Below are 23,695 nucleotides of genomic sequence, written 5' to 3'. Positions count from 1 at the left end.
TGCTAATAATGCCTTGTTCGTTATAGATTTAATTATATTTAATAACTGTGATTTTAATCAGATTCCATTGGACTATTATCAACTCAAATAAAAGTACCACGCATTTAAGTCAATTTTAATTAATGTTTTCCTACATGTATATATTCGGCCGATGTCGGACGTCTCGAAAATGACCACACGGTAAGATCTTGGAATGAAATCCCGCTGCACGCGTGAGTTTGAGATTATCGCATTAACACAGATGAGAGTTGCCAATCCATGGTTTATAGGTCCATGGTATTTTACCTGAACACAGTTTAACAATAAAAGTCTGCAGACCTAGTGGCTATATAACAGCCGAAAGACCTCAAGTAGGAGTTAGGGGGCTTTTCCCTGCCCAGCCAAGAATTTTGAAAATGATAATTTCCCTTGCAGGTAACCAGTGGAGATATTTAGGATGGCTGTATGGTGTATTGGTCACATTTACTGCTTTGTTTTGAACTATCTGAAGTCTGTTAATCAGATAGGCAGGGATATCCATGAATATAATCTTTGCTAAAGTCAATATGAGAATAAATAAGCTGTGATAGCTCCCTAGCCACTTCATTGTCTCCAATTTGGGGCCAAAGAGGCTATTTCAAAATCCACATCCTTAGGATAAATGTTATGAATACACTTTCAAGAAAACCATGAATACTCTTTATCTTCCCTGGCACATACCAAGGGCAGCTTCAGGATTAATGGTGTAACAGAGAAGGCTTTTGTTATGCGCTCCCTCCCTAAAGAACCAAAATATTTATGGTTGAAGTGTTGGCAGGGTGTTTGGATGTCGGGGTTTGGAGGTCTTATCCCAAGAATTCTTTTGATATTTTTAGTCTTAAATTGTGCATTTTGATGTATTTTTTATGTGGAGGTATTTCTGTCCAAGAAATTGTCTCCTGTAGTGGTCTGTGTGGGGCTGTTAAGACACTAGCAAATCTCAAGGAAATCTTTTTGGAAAAAAGAATCCTGAGTTACAATTGTTAAGTGCTACATCAAACAAACACCAACAGATCCCTTCAGAGAAGCGTGCTCGACCCTGAAGGGGTCTGCTGGTCTTTATAGACAGTTAATTCTCTATCCACACAGAACCAGGGCTTTGTTAATTTGCATATATACATACTACCAACCAAGTAAACATACGTACTCCCGTCTATAACGGAATGTTATACTGTGAACATTCTCAGCTGCACTGTGATGATGTATTAATATATTAAATATAAAACATACTGTTTCAAACTATTAATGTTTCAGTCCAGAAAATGCATTAAAATGCATTTTAAGCATGGCGATTTAAACAAAAATCTGAAGGGCCTGTCATTTCTAGCACAGTGTTTTTTTGGTGCAATGTACTGCCTTCCAAAGGATGTTTCCCCTTGCGAAAAAAAGTCCATTTTTCCCCCCATTTTTTTTTTACCAATTCGATTTATTGTAGATTACGTTTAATAATGAATAAAAAAAGCAATGAATTTCTTGAAATATAAAAAAAAACCTTGACAAACTTACTCTTTCACAGCATACTGTATGCATAAAAAGTTTGAACATGTTTATTTACCATTATTTAAGCTATTTTGGCCTGATTTTTCCCAAAGTCAACATTTTTTCCCAATTTGCAACAAGGCAAAGGCAGTAAAAATAAATAAAAAAAATCACTGCAGCACTTCTGTGCATTATCAACATGCTAAAATATTGCCAAGAGGCATGCACGTGTCCATTATCAAATTACAGAAGGCTTTGATTTTAGAACAAGGGTATTGCAGATCAAATGAAGCCAATTATTGGCCCACAAGATGATTAGAAAATGATTCTTCCAGGTGCCACTTTCCTATGCCCTATACAAATTTGTTAATAAATAAGAACAAAATCAACATTTTTGTGCAAAACTTGTGTCTCTCTCTTCTCAGTCAACTTTAATGTTGGCAGAGAAAAAACATATGGACAGAGTGATAGTTTTGAGATAAAAAGAAACAATTCCTAACAGTTACTGATTATTGTTTTTGTTTGTTTTATGGCCAATTAAACCAATGGTTGTTTCTTGGCGCTTCAGATAAAGCCCCTGATTAACCCTGGAAGCCATAAATCTGCAAATCCACTATTAAGAAAGGAAGTGACCTCTCTAGGGATTTGTAGAAGCCAACATGTGGATCAATTGAATGGGTCATCTTGCACCTATTTTGCAGGTCAGTTTATACCTCATAGGAGCTCAAGTTTTGGTGGAATATTATAAATGTTAACTGGGACTTTGCAAGTAAGTTAAATCTCCTGGATATATAGGGTTCACTTACATGTAGTTACTAGGTAAATGTGAGGTGAAAGTTAAGTATAGATTAAGTGAAATAATATGAAATATTTGATAAATAAATCTGTATAAATGGTCACAGTTTGTGAATTATGTATACTGTATTTAGTGGAGGAATTCATTTGTAAGGTATAACTTGTTAGCATACTTATCTATTGCATGAGTTCAGATGATACAATAAATTGCAGAGGTTTTTTTTGGTGGTTACCCAAAATATATTAAACTCATATAGATAAATATAATTATTATTCCATTGAGGTAACTCAAACAGAATATATGAAACCGACATTATGGGACCGATTCTAGGACATTTGCCCCCCCGGATGTTTGCCCCCCCGGATGTTTGCCCCCCTTTTGGACCATGGCGGACATTTGCCCCCCTGCCGTTTTCGAGGGGGCGGACATTTGCCCCCCCCGCCGTTTTCGAGGGGGCGGACATTTGCCCCCCCGCCGTTTTCAAGGGGGCGGACATTTGCCCCCCCCGGTTTTATAAGTTTATACCAAGATATTAAAAATATATTAATTTATAAAAAAAATGAACATTTTTTTCTTTAACTATTTGTTCAATTTACGTGCAAACTGCCAACCGATTTACACCAGTTTGTATGTTTGTCACTAATTCTTTGATATCATGCAAACAGAGGTAAATAGCGCGATCGAGATTGCTTTAATTGTTTCTCATTAATTAACTCTTCTTTGATATCATGCAAACAGAGGTAAATAGCGCGATCGAGATTGCTTTAATTGTTTCTCATTAATTAACACTTCTTTGATATCATGCACACATAGGTAATTAGCGCGATCGGGATTGCTTTAATTGTAGTGTTGGATCGCACTTTAATACAAACACATGTTTGGTGTTGATAGTTTGTAAGATTATTAAAGTTATCGCATTATCGAGTAGTCTCCCTTCTCTTATGTCGTGGCTTTTATTTGATTGAAGACATGCAAAATACACAAATTGGAGTTATGTTGGTTAATAAGCAATTTTGGTATAGGTTTGTCTAGAATATTACTTATATAACCGGGAGGGCAAATGTCCGCCCCATCGAAAATGGAGGGGGGGCAAATGTCCGCCCCCTCGAACATTGAGGGGGGCAAATGTCCGCCCCCTCGAAAACGGCGGGGGGGCAAATGTCCGCCATGGTCCAAAAGGGGGGCAAACATCCGGGGGGGCAAATGTCCGGGGGGGGCAAATGTCCGTATACCTATGGGACCACCATTTCCACAGAACAGGGGTTTTATACCATATTTATTGATAAATCCCCTTCAGGTATAGGTTTATAACTACCAAATTATACATTTCTTTGCAAATAATACTTACAATACGTATTATTTGCAAAATAAATGTATAATTGCGTAACGAGTTATCTGGTATTTTTGACAATGGAAACTTTGAATTGTTTTGATTTTAGTCAATTGTTTTATTTTATTGAGTCATTAACCAATCGAAAACTGGTTGACAATATTGAATAACCATTTGAAATAAAACATCAGGTGTCAACCTGTCTTATTCAATTATTTTGCAGTTTTTTTTGTTTTCAGCTTGTCTTGGGGGTTTTAGTGTACATTGTGTGGTCATGGTCTTGAAGTTGTCATTGTACTTCACAGTCACTGTTTAACTTTTATACTAATGGTTCATAATGACTGTATGCAAATTTACACCAAGATTGCATCATCACTCTTGTGAAACAAGCACTGAGTTTATTACTTATGATATATGCCCTTTATAAATGAACAAGAAAAGGGCAAGTGCTGGCATCTGTTTGTAATGCACTTGTTATAAATATAAAAAAAACAACACACTATTAAAATACAAGTATTTGTGAAAGACCATTAGACATTTTACAAATCTGATAAAATTTCTAAAGGCCTGTTGAACAAGATAAGAGCACATCTGTCCTCAACCAAAAATCCTGTTCAGGAAAGTCTGCTTGTTTTTTTATTTCATATTGATACGGAAAACAAGAAACACACATTTAATTATTACTCACTGTTTTTTTTATAAAATGGAAAGAATGGTAAAGATTCATGAAAAAAATAGTAAAGAATCATCGTCATTATCATCATCAGCAGCAGCAGGATCAGCAGCAGCATCAAAGATTGTCTGACATGGGGGAGGGGGGGGGTGGTAGATTGTTGCCCTATGGCTTTACTACTTATAAATTTAGTTTTATCATTTTTATTTACGGTAAACCCAGATTCTTGAAAGTTTACCGTCTTCACTCTTGAAAACAACATTCAATAGGATTATTTCAATTTTATTTTGTCTAGCTCTTTATCACTTGTTGCATATATTTACAACTTAAGATGTCATTGCAGAGTTTTTATTAAGTTATTCTTCCAGTAAATATTCATTATTCCTTTATCACATTTTAGTGTTTTAATTTAACATCTATTTGTAAAGGAAGTTATAACAAAATGTTATCCAAGTACAAACAATGTTATCCAGCAGAGTTTCCTTTTGTCAAAATTACATTTTTAGGTATTTAAAGTTCATTCCAGTTCCTCTGCCCGGAGACTTTCAGGCAGTTTATATACATTGTGCTATACTGACCATTGTGTGTGACCAACTCGTTTCATCATACTGTCAACTTTTGAAACTCCTGTGGCCAAAAATGGCTGATAATTCCTACTGCACTGACCACTGGGTAAACTAACTCGATTCAATCATACTGTCAATTTGCAAACCCTACGACCAAAAACAGCGTATGATTCCTATTTTCATGTCATTCCAAAGCTACTTTCATGCCATTCCAAAGCGGCCCTTCCATTTCCATTCCAAAACGGCCCTGCCGTTTCCATTCCAAAGCGGCCCTGCTGTTTCCTACTGTTGCTTTATTAATATCCTTCAAATCTGACCTGACATGGACCCGTCTTGATTTTATTGCTGCAGTTTGTATGGCGACAGATGTAACTTGTTTGAAGCGTACTTCTCTATCTCTTGGACATGTATATTTAAGCTTAAGTTCTAAATTTTGCTAAATTATAAGCTTTTCTTTTAATTCAAAATACTTCAGAAGTAAAAGAATAACATGATCCTAGAATCTGAGATTATTTTGTGGATTGTTCTGATGATGGTGATGGTGGTTGTGGTGCTGCTGCTGCAACTGCTGCTGATGATCATTAGGATGATGATTGCATAATTGTTAACTTATATTTACCCACTTAGACTATATTTATGGGTGTACATATGTCACAGGTAGGAGGAAAAACTAGTCCAAACAGTTATTCACTTTTATTGAGTGTAATGGTTATCCAACATTCAATAACTTTATAACAACAATTTGAAATCCTGACAATATATGGTTATCCAAATGTCCCAGTTTTCTAAACAATTTCAAAGTGTCCGAAATGACTTAATAATGATCGAAAATCCTTAAAACATGCAGAGATCTGCTTTGTTTCACATTTGAATTTCAACTCCCTGACAATATAAAATGGTCAGTTTATATACATGAGGTAGGAGTCAAATTGAGAGGTTCAAATTCAGAGAATTGCTCTGAAGTGACAGTTAAGATTAAAAGATAACAGATAAGCAATCAGAGACTAATCTCTATACGCTATAATATATGATAGGTATGAAACATATGATGATAAGATGGGGAAATTTTACCCAGCCTAAAGCATTTTTATAATTCTTACCTATCAATTAGATGATATTTAAAAGTTAAACTATTATAGAAATGTCAACCAAGAGTAAATGAAATCAGTATGATAATTATTTGATAAAACAATATTGGAAACAATAATAATTCAAAAAGATATAATTATGCAGCCACAAAGTCACCGTCACGGTGTCGACATATGTATAAGAAGAGGTAATGAATGCACATAATGAAGCATGAGTTCCACCTGTTGCAAAAAGAAAATGAAAACAAAGACTTTGTAGGAACTACTTTTCATTCTAAAGTTACGAGAATGTGATATAATTTACCATAAATCTATTTTGCTTTTGCAATTTGTAATTAAATCCCTTGAATCCCTTGAGTCAAAAAAGAAATGTAATCGTTTTCCCCATTTCAATATGAATAGAAACAGAATGGAAAATAAAAATAATAAATGGTATTAAGACAGCTGGATATTGTAAACAGCCTTTTATATGGCTTATCCTACAAAGCTGAAAAGGAATTTGCATTTATTTAACATTATATAAATTGTATAATATTATATAGCCATGCATCATCATTTGTCCCAAAGAGATAGCTTAAATTCAGCCTTTGTGTTTGTTCATAACCGTATTATCTCAATTTTTATATTTTACATAACGTCACACAATTTGATAGGACCAGTTAAGACCCCCATAGTATGGTGCAAATCAATTATGTTATAATGACCACCTCTCCACATGCCACAAGTTGACAAGGTGATGTCTGTAAGATCAGCAATTGTCAAATATTAATGGTCAAAGTGGGAAGAAAAGAATGTACATTGTACTAAATAAGCTATACACAAGGTCAGAGATGGTATTTATTATAGCTGAAAAGACCTGCTGGGATATGGTCCAGCAACTTCAAACCCCATCCTCTGCACCCCAGCATATCATGGCCTAATTATATCATAATAATAGGGTTATGTTACACTTGGGTACTGAGGATGCTTGAAACCTTCAATTTTACAAACATGATTCATGTAATTATACACTCTAGCCCTATTAAAGTTATAAATGTGAGGAAAGGGGGTTGTTATGACTGCCTTTGTTTATAGCAAAGTGGTTTAATGTTTCCCAGAGGAGGATAATGCAATAATGAGTTTCTTTGTTCACTTATTGAAGTATGTTTTCCGTTTAACTTAAGATATCTCAGTCATTGAAATTTAAGTCTTTAGATGAACAAGACCAAATTCATATACTACTGCTTGGCATTACATTTTTGAACAAGTCCTGCTGTATGAAACCCAGAATTTGAGCAAGCCCGGAAGACATTTCACCGGTGCAGGGCTTGCAGGTTTGTGCTATTTTCAACCACTTATATGCTTTAATTTTGTAGTTTTTACAGCCATTTGAAATGGTCATTTTAACCTTGCATAGTGGAAGAAATTGTCAAAAAGTTGAACTGAGTAAATGATGTTTTTTGATTTGCAATATTCATATTTTAGATTATTTAATATAAAATGTTCCGTAAATAATATTGTTTAAATAGAAAAGCTCATTTTTCATTCTGTGTCTTAGTTTTAAAAATGTTTAAGAACTTCTGGTTCACAAATATTACTATATTATTGAAAGTACTTGATAATGATATTAATCTGAAAGTAACCGTTTGACTTTGTATAAGCGTTTCAAATGCAATTGTCATAAATGAAATAAATTCATAAAGATGTAAATGTTGTTTTCATGGACATGTATATATGGTATACCTGAATATTTTAAGAGTCTGTACATTGTGAAAGGGATCATATAAATTTGATAATCAATAAGTGCATTTAAAGCAGTAGCTGCACTCTCACAGATTTACCTTTCATTTTTTGTCTCGGAATGAGTTGATTTTAGGATCAGTGTGTTCGAATCAGTCATATAAGATAACACAATAGAACAGATCTCAATTGTTTGGAACTGCGGAAATTTTCACTTTTATTAAAGCTTTAGTAAGGGTTTTAGCCATAGAATATCAATTTTCAAGCGTAAATATTATAAACTGCTATTTGATCTTTAACAGCCGATCTTTAATATCACGGTTTTCCGACATTTGCGTACAAATTGGCTCATTCCAAGACAAAAAATTTGGCAAATAGTTAATCTGTGAAAGTGCAGCTTTAAAAAGTACATTTACTGCTTGTGCTCATGTCTTCATCTTCGTGAATTCGACCTTCCAGTGAATTCGACCTTCCAGTCTCGCAGTAGTTTTTTAAGTAATTCGACCCCCATAGATTAGAATCAAGTTCCCCTAGTCATTATTCTTTAGAAGAAATGAACACTGCCCTGGGTCATAATATATCAACTTTTGAGTCATGAGATTATGACTCCTCTACTGAGGTCAAAAAACTTACTTATGGTACTTTAAATATTGAGTCAGGCAAAAACAACTAATGCAAATATTTTTGTTGTTTTTGACTTTGTTAAGTGAGTAATACAGAATTTCATGCGCACACAATGGCTAGTATAGAAAAAACACCAACATTAGAAACAAACCTGGATAGAGCCTACTTGATTGTTTTTAGTGTTCAATATTTTATTTTGTCCAATGGGATGTTAGTATTTTTCAAATCTGCCGTACATTTTTTGGTAAATCAGAATTCAGCAATGTTGAGAGGCTGGAGTCTAGACAAAATATAAACAAATATAACCTTGACCACTTAGCTGATTAAAGGGTTAATTATTAACTTGCATTTACCAAATAAATGTAAATGCAAATGCAACTATATCACATTAAACCACTTCTTATGAGAAATTCATTGTAATAACCCCTAACAATTACTTGGTGCAATAAACCGAATGTATTTCTTGGTTCATTTCTGCACAATTGTAACTCTCTCTCCCCCCCCACCCCCCCAGGTCCGGGGAATAGCGATGACCTTGACCAATCCCAGGTAAAATCCCTGTCCTGTGAAGACAAACTGCTGGTAAAATCCCCGCCAAATGCCCCATCATCCCGGGGACATCCTAGGTTAGGCCCATTCCCAGCTATTTTTGCCACGAAAACAATAGCACCCGATTCACTCGGCACTGCGGGACCACCTGGAAGTTAAAACATGACCCATTTCCCCCACTATCCCCGGTTTACAACTTGGACCAGACCTGGGGTTTGGGGGGAGGGGCTACAATTGATATTACATTAATATATATTTTTTTCTGCGACCGTTTGGGTGTGCGGCATTGTGCGCCTTGCACCCGCAACACAACTATGCATATGTCTGCCACATAACTTTACTCCGACAAAAAGAAACGTGCAGCGCCATTTTGTTTTCACTTTTTATTCCAGTAACAAACAACAGAGTATTATGAATAATTTAACTAAAATGTAGAAAACTGATTATTAGCTTGTTCAATTAAATTGAGTCACTTAGAATGTTCACACAGTTTTTAAAAGATGCACACAAAGTAAAGCATAAAGTTTTACACAGAGAGAAAGAGAGTATAATGTCTTTCACAAAATTGTTACTTTATTGATTACTAAATCTTCACTATTTAAATGAAAACATGTATGTGTTTATATACTCCTAAAAGGTGATACAGAGTTTGATAAAAAAAAAATGATTGGTGATGATGTGCTTATCAGAACAATAAAAAAGTGAAATTATATTTGTCTCCAAGCAAATTAAATACTGACACAAAATGTCAATTACTGAAAGATCATTTAGTGATTATTTAGATCCTGTCTCAACCCTAGATGTGAGAAATGATAATTGATACTTATGTGTCCTAAAAGAAATTTAAGGAAATGCCAAAATGCACCATTTTGGAAGTTTTTACAATCCTCTTAGGCCAGTTTCCCCAAACCCACTGTCAACAATTTAAACCAAATTTATTTTTATTCTGAGGGAGGGGAGGGGGAAAGGGCAAAAGTTTACAACCCCTTAGTTACACCCCCTCTTACATCGAACCCTGGATCTGCCCCTGAAACTGGCCACTTAAAATTATGGTACATATATACATAATATGTAAAAACTGTTAAGTTTATGCTGGGTGTAGGATTTGTTATTGATCCCAGGTTAAAGTAAATAAATTTCCTTCTGTTTTTATTATTGCAACATCTAAAAATATACCAGTGACTCAAAAATTATTTTGTTTTTGCTTATTATTATAAGTATACTGCAGGAAATAGCTATACTTAGTGATAACGCCATATAACTGACATTATACCAAAGTGAGGATTCTTATGAAATATTTATTAAGGATAAAGAACAATTATTTTAAAACGAGGCTACTTCCTTTACAATGAGATTTTATGGTATGGATGAATGACTGCTTTTTAGAGTGGCTTTTTATATCGATCTCCATCGACTCAGTGGTTGAACCAATGTGCATAAAACTTCGTTTTGTTTAAGATGACCGATTATATTTTAGTTTTATATTATAATTTATCACCTACATCATAGGTTTAAACACATTTCTAAAAAATAAATGAATGATTTAAACGCGAATCTCAGTTGACAACTAGAAGTGATTAAAAGCTCGTAGTTTAAAATTATCGTCTTAATGAAATACATGATCTTTTTAAGTTTATTAGAAAATGTCTAAAATTTCATTTAGTTGAAGGTATTATTATCACAAATTATGTCAGTTAGACAGTAAATACATTAAGCTTCTCGTGAGTACACATAACTTTGACATCTCTTGGTAAAGACTGACCCATTCATGAGATAATGTGTTTAGGAAATGACGAGTAAGTGTCAAAATTGTGATAAATCTCCTCAGGGTATCTAGGTTGCTAGGCAATTAATTGGCTTATGGCCCATGTAAACCGCGGGTTTACAATAGCAGAACACTCTACCTATGCGTGTTAGAAAATCACTGACCTGAATCCTAGCCAATCATTTGGAGTATGAACACGCCTGTATTGATCATGTGACTAGTGAGGTTTATATAACATTGGCGGGACCGCGCACATTGTCAGACCAATGCGGGAAATTGAGAGTTAAACATCTTAATATCTCGGGGCTTGGTACTGCTGATTTAAATATTGACATATTTTATTAGCTCAGTGTGTTATTTATTTCAGTTTCAGTTGGAGTTTAAAAAGTTTGTGAAAAAGTGTTAAGTTTAACAGCCAGTTTGGATTAAAGACTAAGAGTGTAGGATAATACACTCTGTTATATGCTTGCTATTTGGTGTTTACAATTTCTAAGAGGTGATAACCATGTAAGTATTTTGCTTTCATCAGTTAAATGTATTATCATTTTTGATATATATTTGTTTAACATATCATGATATGAACATTTATTTTGTTATAACTTTAGGTTATACCATTAACTGTAGATAAAATTAAGAAAAAATCAACTGGGATATGATGCAATAATGATACTAGTATATGATGTTATTAAAATAAAAAATATAATTTAACTACAACGGAAAATATTCTCACTAACAAACATTTACCTCTTTAAAAAAATCAATGCTATTGAAATAATAGATTGTGCTTTATGTAATAAAATGATAGAATTTCTGTCTCTTTTGTTTACACATTGCTGCTTGTTGACACATGGAAACTTGTTAATACATTGATACGCACATTGAAACTTGTTTACACATTGAAACCTGTTGACACATGGAAACTTGTTAATACATTGATACGCACATTAAAACTTGTTTACATATTGAAACTTGTTTACACATTGATACTTGTTTACACAATGATACTTGTTTACACATTGATACCCACATTGAAACTTGTTTACACATTGATACATACATTGAAACTTGTTTACACATAGCTTCTTGATTACAAATTGCTACTTTTTACACATTGCGACTTGTTTACACATTGCTACTTGTTAACCAGGTTTTCACATAGTGAAACCTGGTTATTAATATGACGAACGTCGTTGTTCGGGCGGCTGGGCGGCCGGGCGGCGTCAAACTCACCTATGAAACTGAATAACTTTAGTAAGGGTTGACATATCTTGACCAAACTTGGTCTATAGAAAGAGTGTATGGGTACCTTTCATGGGATTACGTTTGGGGTCCCCAGGGTCAAGGTCAACGTCTCTGTTACTAAAAATAGAAACACAGTTGAAACTGAATTAGTTTAGTTAGGGTTGACATATCTTGACTAAACTTGGTCTATAGAAAGAGTTTATGTGTACCTTTCATGGGATTGCGTTTGGGGTCCCTAGGGTCAAGGTCAAGGTCACTGTTACTAAAAAATAGAAAACTAGTTGAAACTGAATAACTTAAGTTAGGGATGACATATCTTGACTAAACTTGGTATATAGGAAGAGTTTATGAAGACCTTTCATGGGATTGCGTTTGGGGTCATTAGTGTCAAGGTCAAGGTCACTGTTATTAAAAATAGAAAAACGGTTGAAACTGAATTACTTTAGTCAGGGTCCACATATCTTGACCAAACTCGGTATAAAGGAAGAGTTTATGGAGACCTTTCATGGGATTGCGTTTCGGGTCCCTAGGGTCAAGGTCACTGTTACTAAAAATAGAAGAATGGTTGAAACTGAATAAGTTAGGGTTGACATATCTTGACCCGACTTGGTATAAAGGAAGAGTTTATGGATACCTTTTAATGGATTGCATTTGGGGTCCCTAGGGTCAAGGTCACTGTTACTAAAAATAGAAAAACAGACACAGGCTGAAGTTCTTCTGTCAATCATTAAAAACCTGGTTTCGTCGCATTGCAGCGTTTCTTGTTTACACATTGATACACACATTGGAACTTGTTTACACATTGCTACTTGTCTACACATTGATACTTGTTTACAATACTGCTACTCGTTAATACATTGGAACTTGTTTACTCATTTGATACTTGTTTACACGTTGCAGTGTTATGAAACAAACTTGAACATTATTTTTTGAGTTCATGCGACCATTGTTTTTACAATTGAAGCTTAGACTTCAAAGAAAACAAATGCATAACAAACTAGAATAACATTGATGTTTCTGTTTCTGCTATTAAGAAAAAATATTAATATTCAAAACAGGAATACAATGTTTTGACTTGTTATCAATACTGTCCCACAATTCTGTATATGTTTCATGTTGTTAAGAATATCCTTGCTGATCCATTGTTGTTATGGTTAGCCACACGAACATGAAAGCTTCGCTCGGGCAGCATTCTTTGCAGACTCTGTGAGATTAATTCCAGGTGTTATCTATCCATCCGCTGGAATATCAGCATACTTCAGAAGAATGTTGGAAAAATGTTCAACTTTTCTGCTGTAGGGCAAGAACCGTTCTACAAAAGCAGCAGTTACGTCGCATAATTTTCTAGGCTGTTCAATTAAGTATCTTGTGTATATAAACCACGCGCAGCAGTTACGTCGCATAATTTGCTAGGCTGTTCAATTAAGTATCTTGTGTATATAAACCACGTTCATTTACCCTTTATACGTCTTGTATTTTTACAGCAAGTAACAACGAGATCTTGCTGCAGAACTGTTTTATTTTACAAGTCAAAGACTTGCTGTCTTTTCAATATTTATGCGAAAAACTACAGAAACAAGCTCAGTAACAAAAAGTTTAAACATAAACCCGGTTTCAACCTTTGTGTGTTGTAAGGCCAAACGAAGTATTTTTAATTGTTGCCTAACAGTAAGGTAACCATTTTCAGGTTCGATAAGCGGTACACCCATGTACACTGTCGGAGTTATCGTTCCCAGGATCACCGGTACATTACGCTTAAATATATCCTGTATTGCTTTGCTGGAACCTGAACTCTTTCGTTATGTGGCATCTCCTTACCAGATTAACAATACTAAAACTGAAATTAAATGTATAAGTAATGACAAAAAGATGGAAAGTCAACAATAGTAATTAAGATTTCACTTTAAGTGTTTTACAAACACAAGTTATAAATTAACTCACCATTGAATTCAAGTCAGCTATATTGTTATGAATTGTTGAATTAAGGAAGGTATCTGGATTGAAATTTTTAAAATTAAAATATGAAAACAAAATAGACTTCAATGGTAAGCCAAATGCCAAGCAAATTCTGAGGAAGAAAGCACTGGCTATGTGTTTAACTCTTCTATGTATCAACTAATTGTTTGTCCTTGTGAAGGAACAGAATGAAATAAATGGTCATAAAGACCCTTTTATACCAGTGTATTATACACGTCAAACATGATTGATAAAATACGTATTCTGTCAGGTGCTGTATGTTTTGATTGACAGTTATTGTTGTGAGTCTCACTTGAAGTAATATTGTGAACTTGCCAGATCTTTATTAGAGACAGTTATGGGCATTGGTGTTTATATTTTCTTATGCTTCTTTCTAGTACTGATAAAACAACGTAATGCATGTATATAACCCACATGAACTGTGTGATATATTTTTATTTAAACTTCAAAAAATAACATGTAGTTTTGCAAGGTATCTTTTTTTGGTTCAAGCATGAATTACAGTTATTTTTAGTATATTTCATAAATGAAGTTAAGTACAAGGCAACATACTTTTCAAATTAAAGTACTTCTATTACAGCTGATTTTCACACATTTAATCAGTTACTAACCGTTAAAACTCTTGTTTATTGTTCATAGGCAGTTAAGTTCGAACTTAATTTTGAAAATCTGTTATGGTTAATTTTTTATATCTCATACCTAAAATCTTTACACAAAAGAATGAATTGTAATAGTTAACCTAGATCATAAGAATATCTTCCCGTTTAAAGTCAAAGCACATTATGCTATTCATGAATGCTGAATCATAATGCTGAATGTACTGCGAGAAACTTGGTTCTCTAATCGTAAGCGTGGTATTTTTTTAAAAATGGGACTCTTGTGTATATTTTTTGTAAAAAAAATGTTAATCCAATAACAACCAAACTATCAATGCTTTTCATGAGGTGTGGTTAAGCCTTTTAAGTGCATGCGGTTCAGAGTGGTAAAAATAATTGCATTATGTACTCGTATCATATCTTTTATGCTGTTGATGCTTATTCAGTTCAAAATAGTATCACCTTTAAAAGTGTTTATTATTAACATGAATTAATATTGTTCGATGTATAATGAGTAATTTCATAGCCCTGTTGTCGTCGGCGAGGTAGCTGTGCATTTTTACCTTGAACAAATGGAAATATATCCAATTCAAATTTGGTACACATATCACCAAAAACGATATGAACGGCAAGGCCCATAACTTTGGAATAATTAATTGTCAAGTTATGACATTTGTTAATCTGAGAGAAGACATACTAGTGCTAAGCTTATTCCTCTGTGTCTGTTGTCTATATTCTAAAGCTTCTGACAATGGCTTGCATATAAAAATCCATTCACATATTTCTAATGTATTTTTTAGGGACAGAGAAAGACCGTGGGGTTCAATGGAAGGGTCATGGTACAATGAATGGAATAACAACCAGTACCAGCAGCATCCTCAGCCCTACTCACGAGATTATCAAGAAGACTATCACGGTGCTCGTGTACCAACGCCAACTGAAATTCCGCAAAATATTGATTACTATCGTGCGAAGGATTTTAAGCAAATCAGAAGTCCTGAATATGAACCTGATAGAGAAAGAAGGAGGAATTCCAGCCGAGATGGTAGAAAAAGAACCGGAAGTAGAAGCTTAGAGAGAACTCCTCCTAGAAAAAGGAGTCCTCCAACGAACAGACACAATGTTAATTACAGGAAAAATAGAGATGATAGATATCGAGATAAGGCTTATCGAGATGAGAATCAAGAAAATAGATATTCAAATTATAGAGAAAGGTCGAAGCATGAAAGCAGAAGAAGTGGTAGATATAGAGATGAGAATGAGAGGAGGGATAGGCAGGGTAAAAGAAGGAGAGATAAATCTAGGGATAGAAGAGATGATAGAGAAAGAAGTGGTGAAAGAAGTTCTGTTGAAGATGTGTCGTCGGACGACTTACCAATGATGGATTCTAACAATAATGGAAAGAATGAAAAGAAGCAAACTTTAGATCTTGATAATTGTGAAAGAAAAGTTGAAGCCGTTAATGAAGATTCTGATGAAAAGAAGAGCCAAACTGGGTTGAAAATATGCATTTCAACCCTAGATACTAGTGATGACAGTCCAGAGAAGTTTGTTAGAGCAAAACCAGTTGCAGTGAAAAAGAAGTCACCTTTGCGGAAGAGAAACAGCGGAAATAGAGAAGACGACCTGAAAATTGTGTCTTCCATTAAAGAAAGCTATAGAAAAGAAAAAGAAAAAGACATTACATCACCAAAAGAGACAATGAAATCGTTGAGTCCTGAAATGAACGTGTTATCGTCTGAATCAAAGAGTCAATTTCAAACTACCTCAAAGTATGTAGATTGCACAAGTTATCAGAATGAAAAACTGCTTCAAGGGATAGAACACAAAGAAAAACAATTTCAGACGGAAGCTTTGGCTAGTAGGAAAGAAATTAATTTTGAAAGTGCTAAGCGAAATGAAAAGAAAGAATCAAACCATAGAGAGAGTGATGATCTGCTTAAAGATAATATTTTAAAAGATGAAGGTGAAAGTATTGTTGGTAATGGTAAAAAGGAAGATTTAATCAAGAAAGATGAAATTCCAGCAAATGTTGAAATTCCTGTTGTGAATACAATAAAGCAAGTTGAAAATCAAACAAATGAACCAAAAGAAAATGCCGGTAAAGAAATGAAGTCAAATAAAAGGAGCGACGACAATATTAAGGACAAATTCATTGAAGATAAACATATTGAGCAGGATGATGTTAATGTAAAAGTTGACACTAGAGAAAATAATACAAAGGAAGACTCAGAGGAAGGTTTGAAAAGCTTATTTGCGACAATAAATGAACTCCAAAAAGATGCAAAAGTAGGAAGTTTTGCTTCTGTTTTCGGTAGTGCTCTTTCATCTGTGACAAAGAGAAGAGGTTCAGCAATTGACATTACAGACAACATCAAAGGTCAGCAAGAGAAACTATCAATTGATGGTACTGTTAATCAAAACAAAGAAACTCCAGAATTATCATCAAAATGTATTGTAATAGGCAAAGTGAATGAAAGCAAGTTGAGTGACCAGAGAGGGGTTCCTAATAAAGAAACAATTAAAGATATTGTTACATCTGAGACAAAGGGAAGAGGTTCAGCAATTGAAAATACGGTCAATATCGAAGACCAGCAAGAGAAACAAACAAACGATGGTGTTGTTAGTTTAAACAAAGAAACTCCAGAACTATCAACAAAAACTAGTGTTATTGGCAAAGTGCAAGACAGCAAGTTGGGTGATCAGAAAAGGGTTCTTATTAAGGAAACAAGAACTGTCCACAGTTCAGAATTGAAAAAGTCATCTGAAAAACCTTATATAATTACACATACCAAAAACCATACACCTTTGATCACGGAATCACCACTTGATATTGACAGTACAAACAAATGTAGTGACACTTCGAAAAACTGTTCAAGTGCTGAAACAATTGCTGATAATCACCACATCGGAGACGAATCTGCTTCAGTGAAAAACACAAGTATGAAAATATCTTCACGTGATTCAAAAGGTCAGATTCCTGAATCGTGTACAAATACAGTTGGACTGCCACAAAGTAATGACAGAAGCCATGTTTCGAAGAACATAAACAAGCGTCCAATAAAGGAAAGCAACACATCAAATATCCAGAACATTGAAGTAATGCAAGCAACTCAGAAAATCGCAAAAGAAATTAAAGCAGATGCTCAGAACAGCAGTAATAAGACAACAGATGTTTCTAAAAGTAAGATCGCAAAGGAGTCGAAAGCGTTAAGTGAGAAAATTATTACAAATTCAAATAAACATGCAAGGAAAAAGGAAAGTAAAAAGAGTAATGCAAAGCACCAATCACAAACACATCAGAAGCATAAAAGCCAAAATACCCAATGCATCTTTCAGGATCAATATATTAAATTGGGTGAAAAAAGACAGGGGGAATCAGAGAGACGCCTTAAGGTTTTTAAAGAAATGAAAATGAAAATGCAGACAGAAAAATACAAGAATGATACTACAAAGGTTACTGACACTGAACAGGTAGATTCGTATTGTGCAGATCAGTCTAAAAGTAATTGTGCAGATGATGATATTCTCCAAGATATTTTAGTATCAGAGCATAGAGATATTCATGAAACTGAAAAGGAGACGTGTGTATTATCTGAAATAAATTCAAATGATTTTACTGGTCAGATCAGTAATAATGAAAATCATGCAAATGAGATAAACCAGCATGAAATGTTTAATTATTCAGACAAAGAAAACGATATGTCAGACATTGATCCAGATGATTTTCAACCGATCGACTTTGGAAACTGTTTATTGTCTAATGAAAATGAGGCTTTTGAATCGAGTAACACTAAAGCAAAGCAGACGGAAGATATCATTATGACTTATATTGATGATAGTGTGGTGTGTGCTGTCAAAGAAGTAAATGTTGAACAAAAGAAAAAATTTAGTGAGCGTCTTCATGAGGCCGGGAAAAATTTACTGAATAAAGATGACTTTTCTGAGAAGATGAATGAGGAGGTTGCAACTGTTTCAAAACAGAACAAACGGAAAAGGAAAAAAGAAGTTAAAAGAATTACGAAAGTGTTAGACAGCAGTGACGATGATGATGATGTCCTAGCTGAATCACCATTTGAATGTACTCCCAAAAAAGTTAAACTTGATAAATGTGAAGAGAAGGTTAAAGACAATCATAAATGGCTTGGGTTAATTAAGCAAAAGATAAAAACACCAGACATGTACAAAAAGAAAGAACATACATCTAACAATCCTGTCGAAAAAAAAGACAAGGTTGAGTCAGAAATATTGCCAGAAAACACTAAATTAATGGATATTGACAACAATGTTTGTCAAAAGGGCTTTGATTTGCTACATGAAAAGATTTTAATAGATGGTAGAGATGTTACAACAGTTGCATTTTTAAATCCTAAAAACCTGAATGTGAAGAACAGCGCTACAAACGTGAATTTAGTGAAATGCCTCACTTGTCAATCATGTAAACAAAGTTTCACTCCTTTGGAGTTCACTTTACATCATGATGACAATAAGATACTGACATTATTAGATCAGAAGAAGTGTATGATGATGGACTTTACCATACTTAAAGCCTACAACCAGGATGGCGTTCGTGAAGTGTTCAAGGATTTCCAGGACTTTTTCCACCAACAAAGAGAGTAAGTCAATTGTAATCATTCACTTTATTTTGGACAAAATACTAGCCAAATTAAAGTCAGTAGGATCAAGGAATAAATTGACTCAAAAGCAATGTGAATGAAATGTAAGTACATGAAGAATCACAGGTTAAATAACTATCTGTACGTATTTTATGGCACCGCAATAGGAAAGGGATTTACCACAATGCATACTGTTACACAGTACACATCATTCGTAAACGATATAATATACAATCATTCTTCCATCACTTATCAAAAGGCGAGCATTCAATAATTACGATTCAATCAGCATGGTCGTTTTGTGTAAGTCACGAATTGAATTATTCAATGATATGAATTTGAAGAGACTTGGTTGTGCACAAATGTTTGGTTTATTGCAGCATGACGTTGCAGAGTCCTCCAGTGCAGCTTCCATATTCAAAAAACGATGTTGTTCCTGCGGATACACATATGGAGGTACCATTTTCTTAGAGTATTTTCGACTCCTTGAATTTTTAGTACATACTAGAATTTTGCGATGATTTATGAAGTTAAACACAAATGTAAATCGGCTTCACGTCTTTGTTTAAGATCACGTCTGAATCAAGATCTGGTCCAGGTCCAGCCCAAAGCCTCTTTCCTGTGGACACGACACATGAAGTGCAAGGAAACATCCGGTCTGAATCTGTCAGTGAAAAGACGGCTAAAGATATTGTTAAAACGCCGTTATCGAGAAAGACGCCTGTTTTAAAAGAGTCTGCTAGAGGCAGTAAAACACAAGTGTCTGTTAAGACTCCTGTTGCTGTCAGTGGAAATACTGAAGACATTTGTAAAACGAAAGTGCATGAAAAGGCAAGAACATACCGATCAAAATCAGCAGACAAAAAGGCACAAGGGAAAGAAAAAATACAACCCAAAAAGCTACCCTTATCCTCGAAAAAATATGTGAAGGAAGTTAAAGAGACAAAAACTAAAGCAACGGAGGCACAAAATACACAAATCGGTGTTGACAACTTACATTCGTCTGCACTTCCCTGTGCATCTACAACTAAAACAATTGGTTCATTACAAACTGATACGGTCATGGATTCTGTGGCATCATCGACAGCAACATCGTCTGTAATTACACCTCAGTGTAATCGTGCACCTGTGGCAATAGGTTTAAATACATCTATTAACGACGTAGAAATGCCAGGTCCTTCAATTGTCTGCACACCAGAAATTGCTAAAAACCCTCAGGCTGATTCAAATTCTCAGGTCAAGACTTCTCAATCACCACCTTCTGTGTTCAGCCCTCCAATGTTCAATGCATTAACACTGCCATTGATGAACTCAACTGCTTTTTCTCCACCAGCTCATACTACAGGTAAACCGTTGCACGAAAATACTGGTGCCAACACGGACATTTCAAGTGCTGTTCAGATGGTCGATAATATAATAAGTTCGGCATATCTTTGCCCCGGATTATCTCCTCAGAAGAATGCCACTAGTGTAACGATAGATGTGAGCATGCTGGTGACACTTAAGCAGAAGTTACTCAATGTTTCTGAACAGTTACAGAGTAATAATACCATAGTGCAATCAAACCAACAGTCTGCAACGCATATATATAGTCAAAAGGAGCCAAATGAAAGGAAACGGCAGATGTGGAAAGACTTGTGTGCGGAATATGAAATATGCACACCAAATGATGCCTTGAACAAAAGTATTGTTTGCGGTCTTGGCCATATTGAGTCAAACGAAGAATTCATTGGTCAAATAGAACCAAATGAAGAAGGGTCCACTGGGGGTTCCTCGAATAAGAGTTAAGTTGCTTATTAACGGTGAAAAAGTTAATGTACGTTCCTTTCGGTTGAATAGTGCTTACAGTTTTGCTGTTATGTTGTTATGTATGTTACATTATAACCCACCATCCAATTTTAATCAGGGCATATCCTTTCCCAGCAGCATCTTTATCATTTTGATGTAGTATAAAGTATAAATAACGAAATGAACCGGATTGTTTTGAAGAACTAAACAACATTCATGACACGTTGTATATTTATCTTTGTTCCGGTATGTATCTTTGTATATGATCAAATCGGATTGAATACCTTTACAGAATAAAATGCTGACGTTGTAAATAGAATGTTGTTTGCATGATTAAAACATGTTTTAACAGTTATGGTTTGATGTGTAAAGTAAAACAAAAAAGACGTGTGTTGTTGTTTTTATGTCCCCGGCCAAAACAGTTCAGACTGGTACGTTTTAAATATTGACGAAGAAATTCTACGATAGACAATTTTAAGAAATTTGTTTGATTAAGAATATCATGTTCAAAATGTGTTAGTTCACAAATCCTTTTTAAATCCACATTTCTGGTTAAACAAGAGTTGAAATGCCGACAAAGGTTACAACCACAACCAAACAGAAATGATTGTTTCTACTACAGTCGAAAAGGCGGAACTGAAGTGAACAACCTAACAGCAACACGTTTTGCTGTTACCATCTTAAAACAGTTGTCGAAACAAAAGAGAACGACTTGAACGAAGTTTTTGACATAAGTATTGAAAGCAACAAGTTTTGCTGTAACCATCTTAAAACAGTTGGCAAAACAAAGGAGGAATACCTGACAGCAACATGTTTTGCGGTTACCATCTTTTAACGGCTGTCGGAATCTCGGAACAAAAGTGAACTACTTGATAGCAACAAGTTTTGCTGTTCTAATCTGAAACCAGCTGGCGGAACAAGATGAATATCGACGGCAGCATATTAAGCGAATACCATCTTAGAACAGTTGACGGAATAAAAGAGGAATACCTGAGAGCAACGAGTTTTGTGGTTATCCCATCTTAGAACAGTTGACGAAAAAGAAGAGGAATACCTGATAGCAACAAGTTTTGCTGTTCTAATCTGAAACCAGCTGGCGGAACAAGATGAATATCGACGGCAGCATATTAAGCGAATACCATCTTAGAACAGTTGACGGATTAAAAGAGGAATACCTGAGAGCAACGAGTTTTGTGGTTATCCCATCTTAGAACAGTTGACGAAAAAGAAGAGGAATACTTGAGAGCAACAAGTTTTGTGGTTACCTTCTTATAACGGTTGTCGGAACAAAACAGAAATACTAAACAGATGAAGTTTCGCCGTGACCGCCTTAAAACAGTTGGCGAAACCAAGAGAACTACTCAACAGCAACAGTTTTGCGGGTACCATCTTAAAGAAAGTTGTCGGATCAAAAGAGAACTTCTTGACATCAACAACTTTTGCAATTACCATCTGAAAACATTTTGCGGAACAAAAGTGAAATACTTGACAGCAACCATTTCAATGTTTACGGTGACCATCTTAAAAAAAGTTGAAGGAACAAAAGAGAAATACTTGAACGCAATACGATTTACAGTTACAAGCTTTAAACAGCTGGTGGACCAAAAGTGAAGTACTTTACAGCAACAATGATTACGGTGACCATCAAAAGTTTACAGAACAAAAGAGAAATACTTGACAGTAGATACCTTCCTAAGACAGTGGAAAGACAAAGTTAAATATTTAACAGCAACTATGATCAAGGTTTCTATCTTAAAACAGTGGTATCAGAGAACTTCTTTTTAGCAACACGTTTTGCAGGTACCATCTTAAAACAGTTGGTGGAACAAAAAGGAAATATGACGGTCACAAGTTTTTATGTAGTCACTATCGTAAAATAGTTGGCGAAACAAGAGAACTTCCTGACAGCAACAAGTTTTGCGGTTGCTTTTTTCAAACAGTTGTCGAAACGTAAGAATTACTTAACAGCAAGAAGTTTTGCGGTTAGCATCTTCAAATAGTTGACGGAAAAAAATACGTAACAACAAGAAGTTTTGCGATTACCATCTCAAAACAGTTGATGGATAAAAGTGAAGTACTTGACAGCCATCTTCAAACAGTTATAATATACTGACTAGGTTTAAACCGTTTAGCGCGCTGAAAATATAACTTCTGGAAAAAACACACCTTTGAACCACAAATTGCATTCCATGAAAAATGGCACTAGCTGTCAGCTGTACCGATGGATAAATTTGTGCTTCAAGAGTGATACGCTTTAAATATCGGAGCTAACACCCCGAATCGTACCGACTCCTAGAATTAATTCATCCAGTACCCTGATTAGTAGTCAATGAAGTGGTAGAAGTGACATTATCCAAAGACTTCAGCAATCGTGTTGTTTACAATGAAAGCTAGTGTGTACGTTGTTGCCGTGGAAACGCTGAAATGACACATTAATAATCATTAACGATAGTGTTTAAATGACTCCAGTTATACCAGTTTTGTGTAAACCAAAACCGACTTTGATAGTCTCGTGTAATGGATAAAGGGAGCGAAAGCCCAACATACAAGCAGTAGTTTTTCAGTGTAATACAACCGGCGTAAACAAGTGTTGAAAGGCACCGTTTTCGAAATCCGTACTCACTTGACTTAAGCTAAAACAATCTTTGTAAAACCATTATGCTGTGAAAAGCCGTATCGGAGTAAACAGCTTAAACGATTTACTTCCTCGAGATTTTCGTGCTCAATTGCCAATAAGAAAACCAGAAACTGGAAAATAATGGAAAGGCATTTTCTTTCCTTTATATGCTCGTTCATTAATAATGGAACTTAAATCGCATTCGCGAAGGATTCACGAAGTGAACACGTCTTGATTTTCGAGAGAATTATA

General features: G+C 34.9%; 1 protein-coding gene across 4 annotated transcripts; it reads left to right on the top strand.

Annotated features, from left to right (window-relative positions):
• Positions 1-7,148: 7,148 nt before the first annotated feature.
• LOC128209785 (uncharacterized) lies at positions 7,149-21,214 on the top strand. Of its 4 annotated transcripts, none has more exons than XM_052914013.1 (5): positions 7,188-7,263; positions 13,537-13,593; positions 15,223-19,038; positions 19,419-19,494; positions 19,609-21,214. In XM_052914013.1, exons 3-5 carry the CDS (start codon positions 15,248-15,250, stop codon positions 20,824-20,826), a joined length of 5,085 nt encoding a protein of 1,694 aa, XP_052769973.1. In that variant the 5' UTR covers positions 7,188-7,263; positions 13,537-13,593; positions 15,223-15,247; the 3' UTR covers positions 20,827-21,214. The 4 variants fall into 4 exon arrangements, with proteins under 4 accessions (XP_052769982.1, XP_052769973.1, XP_052769956.1 ...); XM_052913996.1 differs by lacking the exon at positions 7,188-7,263 and adding an exon at positions 10,884-11,114; XM_052914022.1 differs by lacking the exon at positions 13,537-13,593 and having other exon boundaries at positions 7,149-7,263.
• The last annotated feature ends 2,481 nt before the right edge of the window (positions 21,215-23,695 follow it).

This window comes from Mya arenaria, chromosome 2 (genome assembly GCF_026914265.1).
Source record: "Mya arenaria isolate MELC-2E11 chromosome 2, ASM2691426v1".
NCBI lineage: Eukaryota > Metazoa > Mollusca > Bivalvia > Myida > Myidae > Mya > Mya arenaria.
Note: the sequence above shows the minus strand (reverse complement) of the source record. Positions and strands in the feature narration are given on the sequence as shown.